This window comes from Hydractinia symbiolongicarpus, chromosome 12 (genome assembly GCF_029227915.1).
Source record: "Hydractinia symbiolongicarpus strain clone_291-10 chromosome 12, HSymV2.1, whole genome shotgun sequence".
Classification (NCBI taxonomy): domain Eukaryota; kingdom Metazoa; phylum Cnidaria; class Hydrozoa; order Anthoathecata; family Hydractiniidae; genus Hydractinia; species Hydractinia symbiolongicarpus.
In genome coordinates this window covers 9838496-9852502 of record NC_079886.1, presented here as the reverse complement: position 1 = coordinate 9852502, position 14007 = coordinate 9838496, and the positions used below count along the sequence as shown (strand labels likewise).

At 34.1% G+C, this 14007-nt stretch overlaps 1 protein-coding gene across 1 annotated transcript in view; it reads right to left on the bottom strand.

Annotated features, from left to right (window-relative positions):
• Positions 1-14007, bottom strand: part of LOC130622474 (cubilin-like) — a 34625-nt gene that overhangs the window by 3729 nt on the left and 16889 nt on the right. The window contains exons 22-39 of the mRNA XM_057437932.1: positions 11255-11472; positions 10513-10651; positions 8937-9287; positions 7787-8137; positions 7263-7631; positions 6821-7008; positions 6259-6421; positions 5893-6059; positions 5340-5520; positions 4898-5084; positions 4157-4317; positions 3454-3813; positions 3142-3301; positions 2733-2932; positions 1796-2158; positions 815-1156; positions 440-677; positions 70-191 (exon numbers count right to left, since the gene is read on the bottom strand). Coding sequence (XP_057293915.1) covers positions 70-191; positions 440-677; positions 815-1156; positions 1796-2158; positions 2733-2932; positions 3142-3301; positions 3454-3813; positions 4157-4317; positions 4898-5084; positions 5340-5520; positions 5893-6059; positions 6259-6421; positions 6821-7008; positions 7263-7631; positions 7787-8137; positions 8937-9287; positions 10513-10651; positions 11255-11472 — 4260 coding nt within the window. The remainder of the gene's footprint in view (positions 1-69; positions 192-439; positions 678-814; positions 1157-1795; positions 2159-2732; positions 2933-3141; positions 3302-3453; positions 3814-4156; positions 4318-4897; positions 5085-5339; positions 5521-5892; positions 6060-6258; positions 6422-6820; positions 7009-7262; positions 7632-7786; positions 8138-8936; positions 9288-10512; positions 10652-11254; positions 11473-14007) is intronic.

The window sequence follows — 14007 nt, the reverse complement described above, 5'->3', positions numbered from 1 at the left end:
TTGTATTTTCTTAGTTAGTTATACACTTGGTTATACACAGATTTATACAAGCTTGGTAATTCATCTTACCCGCTGTAACAGCTTTATATTCCGCACGAAATCTTCCACTAAGTATACTTGCATGCAATAGAAGGTACAAGGTGTTTCCAGTGGATCTCAACGAAGGAGGTAAAGTGAAGCCACATAGCCTACTACAGAGGAGAAAAAAAAAGATGTTAAAAATGCAATACAATGGACGAGGACAATTCGACAAACTAACATTTCTGTCATGCATACACACTGTCGAGCGAATAACATGACTAGAAATTTACAGAATATATTACGCTGAAGCTAAAATCCAGTAAAGATATAAAAGTATTAAAGACTATCCTGATTTAAGGCATTCTGATTGGCTGAAATAATTTTTTCGACGAAACTAAGCACAACAATAATGACCAACCTTTTTATTTGGTAGTGGTGATCTGGATAAGCTGCATCGTAGATATTCAGATAAGTCGTACAAACAGGAAAATCGCTTGAACCAAGGTATGGAATACTAAAGTCGGTGAAAGTTAGATTGATTCTTTTACCTTCGGGAACAATGATCTGCCATCCACAGGTCTCCCCATTAGGGATGTTGTTGGGATATAGAGGGCTTTTAACTTCACCAAACGTCTCATTAAGAATGCCACCACAGGCTAGATAGAAAACAACACGTGCATATTGTGAACGAGATAATAAAATTCTATATGGAGCGCCATTGTGCATAATAACATTGGTTATGTGGCGCGATTATATTCAACGTTATCAGCAAATGTTAAGATTAGAAACGTACCTATAGGTGCTTCAGAATACTCAAATTGAAAGCCATCTCCAACCGCTGATTTATCGCTCACGAAACGAATGTAAAGGGAATTTCCCGTGCTTCGAAATCGAGGTGGCTTTGCTGAACCACAAAATTTGCCAAACAATGGTGCACTTTTATCTGCCCCATCTCGAATTTCCACGTAATCATACATGCATGACATACCGCCATATTCCAAGTCGAAACTTTTCGTTTTTAATGAAATTTGTTTACCCACTGGAAACTCGATAACCCAGACGCAGTTCTCATTATCGGTGTATTGTGGCATTTTAATCACACCAAAGAGAGAGTTCTTTATCGTCTCACCACAAACTAAAATATAAAGATACGCATCACCAATAAAACCAAACGACAAGTTTGACTCGTATATCGCTGTACTACATGTAAAGTAAAAAGAAAAGTAAAACGAACTAATCAACCAATAAACGAATGAGTGACATGAACACTTTTAATAAATAAATGGGTAAATAAATAAATGAATCTGAAGCCTTAAAAATAGTGCAAGGTTTGAAATATCGCCTTTTCTTCTCTATCTCTATAATAATAGCCGTCGTTGTCTGTTTGTCTGTCTATTACGGAAACATGAAATGCCATACAAAGAAGGAAGGGCGACAACCACGGGTTGACGACTAGTCTTCTCTATATCAATAGTACCAGCATTCTGTCTGTCACACTGAGTGATGTCTTGTTAAAAACTCACTAAATTCCGATCCTACGGCAGGCGAAAATCTGAGGATCGGCGGACCCGTGGATTCTTTCAATGGTTAACAAATAGCTTATATTATAATGCTCGAAGTCTGCCTGCCTGTCAGTGGATTAAAATGGTAGCTGCAAGTAGCGACGACCGAATTTTTATAGATTCGTCTACGGGATAACGACCAGTAAAAAGCAAGTATGTTTGATATACAATACATTTCAAAGACGGACAACAGTTATTTCCAATATGTTTACCTGCAGCGTAATGTGTCTTCGCTCTCCAACTTCTCCCTCCTACGAGAGGTTGCGTGATATTATCAGACACGAATCGAACAAATAGCTGATGGTAATTCGATTGATAAGCAGGTGGTTGGTTCTGTCCGCAGAATCTTGCTATACGTGGAGATGTTACGTTGGTCCCTTCTCTCAATTCAACAAAATCTTGACATTCACCTCTCCCATTTGTCGATGGAAGATTAAAATCGTTTTCAGTCATGCGGATATGATAATGAGGCTGAAGATCAATTACCCATCTACAGTCCTGATTATTTGGGTAGGTATTAGGATAATTAGGGGATATTGCATACCCTGACCTTCCTCTCAATAGACCGCCGCAACCTGAAATTACAATTCAGAATTTTTACAGACCTTGCATGAATTAACTCCTTGAAGGGGCGGTGGAGTTAAATTACCATATCCCACTAGGATAAAAAATACTGCAGAAAGAGGGTGAATTAGGCAAACCGAACCAAACAGGAACATCTAGGTCTTGTCCTTAGCCACAAATCGCGGTCAAATAGTTGAGAAGTTGATTTTTATTTTACCGTAAAAAAGTTCTTTCCAAAAACGGGCCGGGCAGTTCTTAAAGGGTTAAATAGTGGATGAACAAGCTTGGTCTAAAATTGAACAGCCGAGAAGGATTTGCTCTGTTAAATAAATCCCTGTGATTCGAAGAACGGAATTATCTGAAACCTATGTACTTAAAACAAGCTTGTAGCAAATATATAAAATTTAAAAGGTTTAATAGGGTCTATGGTGAAGTTGACTTTGTAAAAAGTTTTACCACCAAAGAAAAATTTCAAACTTAACGTCATTGCTAACAACCACACTTATAAAATGCAAGAAACAAAAACAAAATCACCTCCTACACTATTAGTTTACCATTTTGGTTTTGCTTTTAAAAAAATCATACCTGTATTGAATGCAACTTTAAAGCCTCGTCCACTATCAGATTGATCTGTTCGAAATCTTAACCTCATCTTGTTTTGCGAACTGTGATACACACTCTTATGAGTTTTTCCACATAAACGCGCTAGTAAGGTCTCATTCGGTGAAGAAGTTAAACTTCCTGCTGCAAGATGGTCCCAAACTTCGATATAGTCATGAATACATCTGTTATCAAAGAGAGGTATACTTTAAATAAAAACGTTATAAAGAACATTCAATACTATACAGTTATGTTACATAGCCTTTTGTAATTAATAATATGGTAACTAAATAGACAATGCCAAAAATAAAATCGAATAATTTATTTTCACTTCTTTGGTTTTAAAAATCTCGATCTCCTGATAAATAACATTAACAAACTGCATGTACATCACCTGCTGTGAGTTTCCAAATCTAGTTCTTCGATATGTACAAACACACTCGTACCAGGCTCTGTCTCAATGATCCACTCACAATCCAAATTATTTTGATACAACGAAGGATATCCAGGAGATGTTATCACTCCGGATGAACCAGTTACTTTTCCTCCACAGCCTGTCCACAAAATCACAAACGACAAATGTTTAAAAGGAATAAACTGTGCATACGCAATATTTCCTCACTTGGCAATTTTTCAACCTCAATAACTCTAATTTATTGTTCCGATAAAGAATTGTTTAAAAAAAAGAACTTAATGAAGAGATTACCTTCTGGTTTGGCTACGTAAGATAACTTGAATCTACCGTACGGCGAGGCTGTCGCTGGTGACTTCAGGTGTAACCTCATATGATTACTAGCACTAATCCAACTTGTGTTTACTAAATCGGTCGTATTTCCACACAATGTCGCCAACACAGGTGAATTATGAGATAAACCGTTTTGAATGATAAGTTGATCTCTTTCACAGTTTGTAGATGTGGGAATGGATAATTCCACCACGTTTAAATGAACAAGCATACCATCGGGAAGTTTGATCAACCACACACAGTCCGTATCGGAGCCATAATACAATGGATACATTGGACTGACAACTTCACTAGATGTACTTAAAAGCTCTCCTCCACACTCTACAAAAAAACAAAATGGTATTCTTGTAATAATAGTACCCCAGTAAAGTATCCTAATTTGCAAATCAAGTAATTTTTAAGTACGTAACAACTTTACATTATGTAAGGATAGAATTCGAATTGGAATTGAATTAAGCAACGAGCCAGACTATGTTAAAACGGACGTTAAAAAAATCTGAACTTTTTGTATCTTTTGCAAAACTGGGAAAAGAATATTTCATCAAACAAAAAGGAATACTGTGATAATCAACCTCACCGAAAAAAATTATACAACAGCTAAACAAAAAAATTGCCATTAGACGGCAAAAACAAAGTGCAGGTCCCCAAGTCTGTATGTACTTACGCGCATCTCCCTCCGTCCAGGTTGCATAAAATCCTTTTTCGTTAACACCAACATCAGAACTAAAAACCACTGTGATGGAGCCGGTTGCAGAGGAATAAGTTCTGCTAGTAATATTTCCACATAAGTTGGCAAGTAGACGACCAGATACGGATGGGCCATCGCTGTAAAAATAAAGTGACACAATTTGTAACAACAAGGAAGTGGTCAGCGTATTGCCGAGTTTTTTTCGTTCAAGGTAGATGCTTTCTCATTATTTGTATTTAACTTGACTTCATTTTCTCCACATATAAAAGAGTTGAAAATTTTTAGCAATCATTACCCGTCATATTTTTTTTAAGCATGGGTTAGGAAAGGAGACTGCGACGATTATCCAACTTAACTAAATTTTTCTTAGATCAGGTTGACAAAACTTCTTGGCTTTCATAAACTGTGAATACTTTTTCGTTACAAAGGACTTTTTTTAAAAATACATAAAATTTAAGTATAAATAGAGGGTTTAAAAGGATTTTAAAGGATCTATTATAATAGGCAAAAAGATTTAATATTCCTTTCCAAAAAATCAGCAAATAAAAGATATTGTACTGGACATCCTTCCTGTTTTTAATTTTATAAATTTCGCAAAGGTTTTCCATCTTACGTAGCTTTTTTCAAAATAAAGAACTAGCAAGATGTTATAGGAGGTGTGACCACGCTGTCACGGCAACTTGTAACAACTTTGTCGAGTAATAGCAAAATACTTACAATACTTTCAACCCGTCAAAAGCACATCGGCTATGACGTTCGATAAGAAGATCCCGAATATGTAAATGAACAGTTTTGTCTTTCGCAACAGATATCGTCCACTCACAATAAGCAGCATTATCATAATTTGCAGGGTAATTTGGCGACGAAATACTTCCGTTTGAACCTGATAACTTTCCTCCACAACCTAGTAGAGTTTATATTTTATGTAAAGATGACTCACAAATTGTACGTACGATGGACATCAGCCATTTAGTTAGAATCAGAGTTCTGAATGACAGAGTTTAATCTGTCTCAGTTAGACAAATGTACGCAAAGAGATCTTTCTACAGCTTACGAAAAGAAAAATGATGTTTGTAACGTTAAAATTCTAAACCTTTTATTTAAGATGGGCTTATATTTAATATAAGCAGTTTCCAGTTTGCACAATCCTAAAACATACCTTCTGAAGTGGAAATGAAGAGAGCTTTGAATCCTTTTGCTCTGTTAGAATTACGATTAGAAAAAAAAGTGACAAGCATTCGGCTGCCGGATGATTTGATCAATGGAGGTTGTTGAGTACCACAGTATCTGCCCAACAAAGGACCTTCCATTGTGGGTCCGTTTCTTATTTCAACATAATCCTACAGAAGTAAACAATAAATTTAGTTGACAAGTTCTTCCCGACCTGACTGAGATGAAGCATAAGCATTACCTGATCCATGGTGTCTTCCAAATTGTTAAAAAAATGTTTTCTTTGCCATATTTAGTACTCAGACACATGGCGATTATTTGACATGGATAGGAAAAAAAATCGAAAACAGGAAATTTCAAAAAAAATTCTTTAAAATTCAATGCTTCATAGCTAGAATTTAAATTCGAGGTTTTTAAGGTTTTTTGGTGAACCATAATGGATATTTTTCAAGGTCAGCAAAAGCCCTCTTAAAAAATTCATATGAAACTGTGGTGGACAGTGCAAGTGTGAGCACTGATCTAGATGCTGCAGAAATACTCACATTGGTGCAATTCATTGAAGCTTCCAGATGAAAATCTGTAAAATTGATTTGAATCGCAGACGTTGGAGTTGCAACTAACAGCCAGGTACATACACGGTTCAGTGGATACGGTTGAGGATAAAATGGTGAAGCAAATGTACCCAATGAAAAGAACTGACCTCCACATCCTAAAACAACAAAAATGACGTCATGCTGGTAATTGAAATTTTCCAGCTTATTTATAATGGACACTGTAAAACGTAAATGAGAAGAAGTAATATGAACTTTAAGCATGGAAAAAGAATTTTACAAGTTACAAGCAAAAAAAGGCTTTCCAGACAGTTGGAGTCGTTCAATTTTAACAACAGAAAGTACTGATTCTCTCACCTGTTCCAACTGTTGTGAACATCGCCTCAAAACCGTTACTCGTTCTGTTTGAGTTACTATGGAAACGTACACGCATAGTATGGCCAGCTGAAACCAATGGTTTTGGAAGAGAGCTACCACAGTATCGTCCAACAACGGTTCGATTTTTATCATCATTCAAGACCTGCAGTAAAGCAAAAGAACTACTGTTATCCATGGCAGGGTTGAAAAATATTTGATGTTATAGGAAACTGAGAGCTAAAAAAAAGGGATGTTACTTTATTCTTTATTCTTACGACTTATTTTTACCATTCACTGTCTATTGTGTACATTGGCACAAGCCAGATCTGGCCCACATCAATACACGTAAATTCAAGTAAATTCAGTGTGCCACCTAATTTATTAAAGTTCCAGGACTTTTCCAGGAAATTTTGTTTTCTTATAAATAATATTCGTGACTGTGTTATTACATTAGCTCATTTCCCAAATTTTCCAGGGTTTTTTAGAGCGAAGCCCTGAGAAAGTTTCTAGGCTTTTCATGAGACATACACAAATTGCAAGTAAATGCAAGAGAATATGTTACCTCCAAAAAATCCCCACTATCTAAACATTGTGGATTGGGTTCCAGACTGAACGTGTTAAATGACAAATGGACCTGCTGTTTAGTGGGTATTTCAATGATATACATACAATCTTGATCATTAGGATACAGAGAAGGGTATAAGGGTGAGGATATTTTCCCTGATGTACCATACATATATCCTCCACATCCTAAATCAAAATAAATTTCATAGTAAAATGAAAATGCCGGCACATGTCAAGGTTGAGTTCCAACAAATGCATAAATCATGGTAATTCCAATATCAGTACTATTTCCCACAACCATAAAAATTAATTCTTTATAAGTTTTTCTAAAATTGAAATTAGACGCCCGAAAATCTCATTGTTGGTAAAAGCACGAAAATAAAGTTTTTGCTATTATCAAATCCTGAAAATCTAAAAACAAAAAGTAAATAAATTTTTACCTATTCTCCAAGAAGCTTTAAAGCCTCTATCTATCCCATTAGACAGGAAACTGACAAATGTGACAACCATTACATTTGAAGATGATTTGAAGGTTAATCCAGATGGTGAATTTAAACCACAGTAAGGTCCAAAAACCTTTTCATTTGATGATACACCTGTCTGTACTAGTACACTACCTTGAAGACAAGCTGTAGAGATAGATGACGAAGATATGTTAAAATCTGAAAAAGTGAGGTCAATGATATGTCCAGCAGGAACTTCTAAAGTCCATATGCATTCAACATTTGATAGAAAAGGAGCAGGGTATTCCGGTGACGTAATCTCATACGTCAGTGTTGGGTCTGAAAGTGTTTCTTTACCACCACAACCTGAATGAGAATTTTGAAACATAAAGAATGATAAGTTTTTAAAGCACACTGACATCTTTAAGTTTGCATGTTTTCATAGAACACTAATTTATGCATTTTTCGTCTCCCCTAACGTATATTACAATGTGAAAGAAGAATTTTACTTATATTCTTACCTGCTACAAACATCTCGTAAACAATTTCAAATCCTTCCTCAACATTCTGTCCATCAGTCACAAATTGGACCGTCACTTCATTGCCACTAGATGTCACGTTATTAGGAATTCGATTTCCACAGTACCGTCCAATCACAGTTGAATCTGGTAAAATCCCATTTTTTACAAGAACATAATCGTTGCTGCATCTGTCGCTACTTTCAAGGTTGAATTTAGTAAAACTGATTTTAATTTTGGAACCAGGTGTCAATATGATCTTCCACTCACAATTTTGATTATTTAAGTATTGTGATGCACTGGTAAGTCCTGATGCGATTTTACCTTTGCTTGATGTTAACACACCGCCGCATCCTTACGAAATAGGAAAACAGAAGTAAAAAAAAATATTTTTTTGCGATATTAACTCTGCCACACATCCTGGACTTCTTACATCCGGACGTCCTATATTTCCTTATAAGGTAATAAAACTTTTAAACTTTTAAAAAAAAATTCTGTTCACTATGCAGGCATTAGTCGAAGGCAAAAAAGCATTTAGGCTTGGGCAAATGTATATCAAATATACTATTAAGTATGTCACTGAAAATGAAGCAGTTTTTAAAAATCATGGCAAAAATAATATTGGTTAGATCTAAGAAAATTTTTTTAATACAATGTTTTTTAATACAAGTCAAAATTTGATTCCATTGTTTTGTGAGCCATGATAATGGGTCATATTTTTCAAATACAAGTTGATTAAATATTAGCTGAAGTCCTTGTCTGTGTACCAAGAAAAAATAAAACTTTTTGATTTGATTCACCACCTTGTTCTATTGTAACCTTAAAGACTGTCCTGTCCCTTTCATTGTATAGTGTTTTCCATCTATATCACAGTCAGTATATTTTCCCTAATCATTTTTTATGTTTACAAAGATGTAAAGCATAGTAGCATGGTCAAACATTTGATTTCTTTTGACAAAATCTGGTAAACTAACAAGAGAAGACATTGATATTTGTTTGAGATACCTAATGTTTGAGCAGATTTATGAAACAAAAAACTTTATGCCAGCGGCATAACTCTCAAAATAAACAACAAAAAATATACACAAGATATCGAAAAGGCCAGTATATTAAGTATCTGAGTTCTCAAAAGTGAACTGTATAAAACATATACCTGCTTTGTAAGAAGCTGTGAAACCTTTTTCTTGTAGGTTACCATCAGATTCTAACTTTATAATCATTGTGGAAGTGGAAGAATAATATGTTCTGTTTGCACCCAGATTACCACACAAAGGTGGTGTTATTAATGTTCGACCAGACGCACTTCTATCAAAAATCCGAACAGCATCATAGGCACATCCCGTGTCTTCTTCAATCATAAAGTCTCCAAATTCGAGTAAAACAGTTTGTCCAATAGGTGCATTGATTACCCATTCACAGTTTTGATTTGGTGGGTATTCGGAAGGATAGTTAGGTGTTGTAAAAGATTTGAATTGAAGACCAGCTCTTAATACTCCTCCACAGACTATAATTAATATGAAGGAAAAACAATGGATAGAACAAATATTGTCACGATAGCTCACATTAGTTCATGTTCAGTTGTGCTGCGTTTTATTTAAACAAGTTTATATCTTACACGTGAATATCAAACTTAAGTATAAACAATTTAACAATGAAATTTTTAGACAAACATGAACGAATGAACAGACAGACAGATAGACCTTAATTCATAGGTTACTTCACTACCAAGTGTGACCAAAAAACTATTTTTAGGTAATTTTAAGTCGTTTTAGGCTCGTTGCCAAGAGACCAGACTTCCCTTGCAGGTTAAACCAAATGAAATTTATGGATAATGATCTATTCTTGAATTTTCGCCCATTTATAGAAAAATGTAGGTACTTTTCAAATAAACACTTGAAAACACCTATTTTGGGCCCAAATTTAATTGCTTTTGCCTATAATGCTGAAACGAAAATCAAAAATTGTCACTTTCTGGCATTTAACAGATAAGTAACTTACTGCAAAAAATGAACAGATCTATAGATAAGCTGTGACTACGAAGATAAGGAGAAAAACTCCATTTTTAGGTAGTTTTAAGCCGGTCAGGTTAGTTGCCTAGCAACAAGATTTTTCTCACATGCAAGACCAAATGAAATTTGTAGATAATGATCTCCACTAACATTTTAGATCATTTACAGAAAAAAGTGATCACCAGGACCTGTACATATCTACAGAATCACATATTCTCATGGTATTTCCCAAGTTTACCAAGTATGCTATCAAAATTCCCACCAATTTACTGAATGACCCTGTCAGAGTGGGTTGGACGGGACAACCCTTGGACTATTGGAATACCCTGGTTAATTTCACAAGCCATTGCGCAACCACAGCTTTGGGGATCTCTGCTAAGCACATGACTGGCTCTGTACCCCTCGGTGCAAAAAATCAGAAAAAAACTAATGAGCAGGTCCAGAGAAAAGATGTGGCATACAGAAATTTCATGAAACATAAAAGAAAGCACAAAAAAAGAAGATTACATGTTGGATGCCTTTTCCACCCATATTATTTTTAATTATTAGCCCTATACAGACAGATTGAAATTAAATAAGAAACTGTAAGAGCTGAAATTGCAGTAAACAATTGTGTTAAAACTTCAACTTCTGATAGATTTCCTTTAAAGAAACATGCAATACACAAAGGTTAATAACAAAGATAACTCGAGTAAATATCAGATCATACGATATACTCACCAGTCGGGTTTGCGGGTTGTGTATACTTTAATCTAAACCCCTTAGCTTCGAATGATAAATCTGATTGAAAACTAATTGACACAATATTTGATGTAGATATTACCATGGCTGGTGTTGCAAAGCCGCAGTGTGATCCAAGCTAAAAAAAATTCTGATTTTATAATTTTTTGTCAAATAAATTGATCACACTTTTTATAAGTAATAACACTTCAAGTAAGAACAGGAAAGTCAGAAAAATATTGAATAGTATGAAAAAGGCAAATAAGTTTATTAACTGCTTATAATACCCTTGTGTCTTTTGAATGAAAAATTGTTTTAATGCACAAAACATGTTGGAAAACCAAGTGGCACAGTTTTGTATTGGACGGAGAAGGCAAGGAGTAAATGCTTTAATAGCAATCTTCACCATCTGTACTGAAAAAATGAAATCCCTATTACCGTCAATTTAACTTGTCAAAAACTGTCTGTATGTCAAGAGGAAAATTAAGAATGGACCGTCGTTATTTTGTCAAGCATTACAGCCTGTGTTTTCTTCTTTTTTTAGGAAGTTTTATAAAAATCATCCTAGCTCGAACTGAAACATAGCATCAGTACCCCCTTGTTAAACAAAAATCACAAAACGGTTTGATATTGAATCAACAATTTTAAAATTTGGTTGAAATTTCCTATTGTAAAATGCTTGAAGTGTTTAATTGACTAAAAACAGCATTTTATGCAAGAATGAACTAGCAAAACAACAAACCAATTCTCCATTAAATGACCCATCTCTTATTGTTACAACATCTGTACATCTGTTTCTATACTTTTCCTCCATCTCCATGTCTTCAAATTCAATTTGAATTGATGCTCCTTGTGGTGCAACTATTCTCCAACGACAAAAAGAAACTGGTGGATATGCTCTTGGATAATTTGGTGATGCAATATAACCAGAATTGGCTGTCAACGTCTGTTGCAAACAGTCTACAATACAAAATATTAATCATAACGATTTTGTGCGGTAAATTACTGCTTTTAAAATGAGCTAACGTTTTGTTCAGAATTCAAAAGTTTGTACAAAGTAAGAAAAACAAAAAACATTGGAAACAACCGAAAAAGGGCTGTTTTGAACAGGTGGCCATTTTATAAGGAATCTTTATATAACAGTCACAGTCAAAATCTAGCATTAATAAAAAAATTCTAAGTCAAAATAATTCTCATACAGTTACTGGTAGTTATTAGCAAGTAGATTGACTGCTTTTCATATGATATGTGTCTATTAATAAATTTAGTAGAAAAGCAAATGTTTAAAGAAGTTGTGTACACAAACATTTCTGTTGAAAACATTGCTCTCATCTTATATAACAATTCCCTTGCGTGAGTAACTATGTGAGTCCACGACACACAAATCACAGGTCAATTTCTTATGACGTGGCTGTACGCTAAAAGTAAAACACTGATTGGACTTTTATCCAGAGAACCCTAGCTAGCGACCTACTGAGAAAGCGAAAGAAAAGCAGGTGTGTTGTTTAATTTATTTAATAAAGAAATGAATTTGGGTGTATAACGATTTTTTAGCTGTTTCTTTCAGAGCTAAATTTTTCCTTAAATATTAATTTTGTTGTTGTGTCTTGAGCCGAAAAATATTTTCTTTAAACACTTATTGTGTAAAAATATACTCTGAAAAATAAGTCAGAAGTTTAGAATATCCTGAGAATATGTCTAACTTTTTTTACATATCAACATTTGTATGACACACAAAATTAATTAGAAGTTTACTTCTTTTATTGCATATCAAACAGACTGAACTTTTTTGTGTCCAAGCAATGGGCTGTTACAGTAGAAATTGCCATTGGCTAGCTATAGTAACTTATAGCATGCTTTATTTTATTAAAGCATTATATCTTTTCACGCCATACTCATGCTAAGAACATATTGAGAATAATGAGGATAGCATTTGTCAAAAAAAGTTAAGAACATTAAGGCTGAAACTAAAACAAACTATTCTTATAAAAACAGCAAATATATCCTAGAGAAGAATTTACATAAACTGTAAAAAGTAATTTTTCTGTGGTTACTGTTTTTAACACTACAGACTGTGTGATTCAGTGTTAATGTCGTTATAAAAAACCTAAACCTAACTTTAAATCAATGTTTATATCTGTTACATTACGATCGTTCAAAATATATTCAGTTCTTAAATTTGAAAACGCTGCATTGTTATCTTCTTTGATTTTTTGCGTGATTTTCTTGATTATAAGTTTGGTTCTGTAAGGCAAACTGTTCTTTTAATATTTTGAATTGAAATATTTCGGTAGATTTACAATATACCAAATGATATAAGTTTTTATATTACTCCATGTGTTTTCAACTATTAATTTCCTATATTTTGAGTATGACTTTGGAAGGTTGGATTTTTTTAATATTTGATATCCTTTTTTTCCCTTGTACTTCTGGAATGGCAAAGCAACTATATGGTTTTAGTGTATTTTGCTCTGTGCGGTTGTTAGACACCTTCGATTTTTTTGGACATTTTTTATTTTTTATTTTATAACATATTTTTTTTGTTGCACATGCTTATATTTTTAGACGGTTGTTAGACACCTTTGATTTTTTTGGACATTTTTCATTTTTATTTTATAATATATTTTTTGTTGTTGTTGTATACATGCTTATATTTTTAGACGTTTTGTTTCAGCGGTTATGAACATAAAATAATGCAGATTGTGAGCAACCTTGATCCCAGGGCCTTTTCTCTTTTTACCATCCCGTTATAAGAGAGACAAAGAGCCTGGGGTCGAGGTTGAAATGTTGAAAAATCAAATTACTGTGTTGTATGTTTTTGTTTGGTATCCCTTATATCGGTTTAATGAGAGATTCAGTGGATTCTTCCACGGGAATTCAGCTAGTATTAAGTTAACCTTTTAATTTTGTACATTAAACAATGGCCAGTAACTGCGATAAGGGGATGACTACCTTACCCTGTAGCATTTGTACTAAAAAACACAGGGGAATTAATAGTAGCTTCAGTAGAAAGGTGCCTAACAGAAAAGGAAGAAAGAATGTTTTACGCTTAAATTTTGTTAACATGGCCATTTCCACAACAGAATAATTGTCTTTTTATCCACTTCTTTGATTGATACACATCAGTAGTTTTAAAATCCATTTTTATTATCTGTGTGCCAAAATTCAAGAAATTTATTTACAAATACGATGTGATATAAATCCATTAAAGTATGTGATGAATACGCCTGCACTTAGCTAAAGGAAGGCAGTTCTTGACAAGTTTGATGCCAAATAAATGTTAGTGAAAGTTGATCAGCTACTAAACAACTTTCAGAATCAAGATATATCAAATGAGACCATAAATAAACATTGAAATACATCAAAAAATGCTCTAATCAAAAAATTCCAAAAATTCTAATCATGACAGAAAAATTTCTAAAAGAGAACAACTTAAAATAGCTGTTCCATTTGACAAGGGTACCAGAATATGTGTAACAAAGAGTGAAACTTACA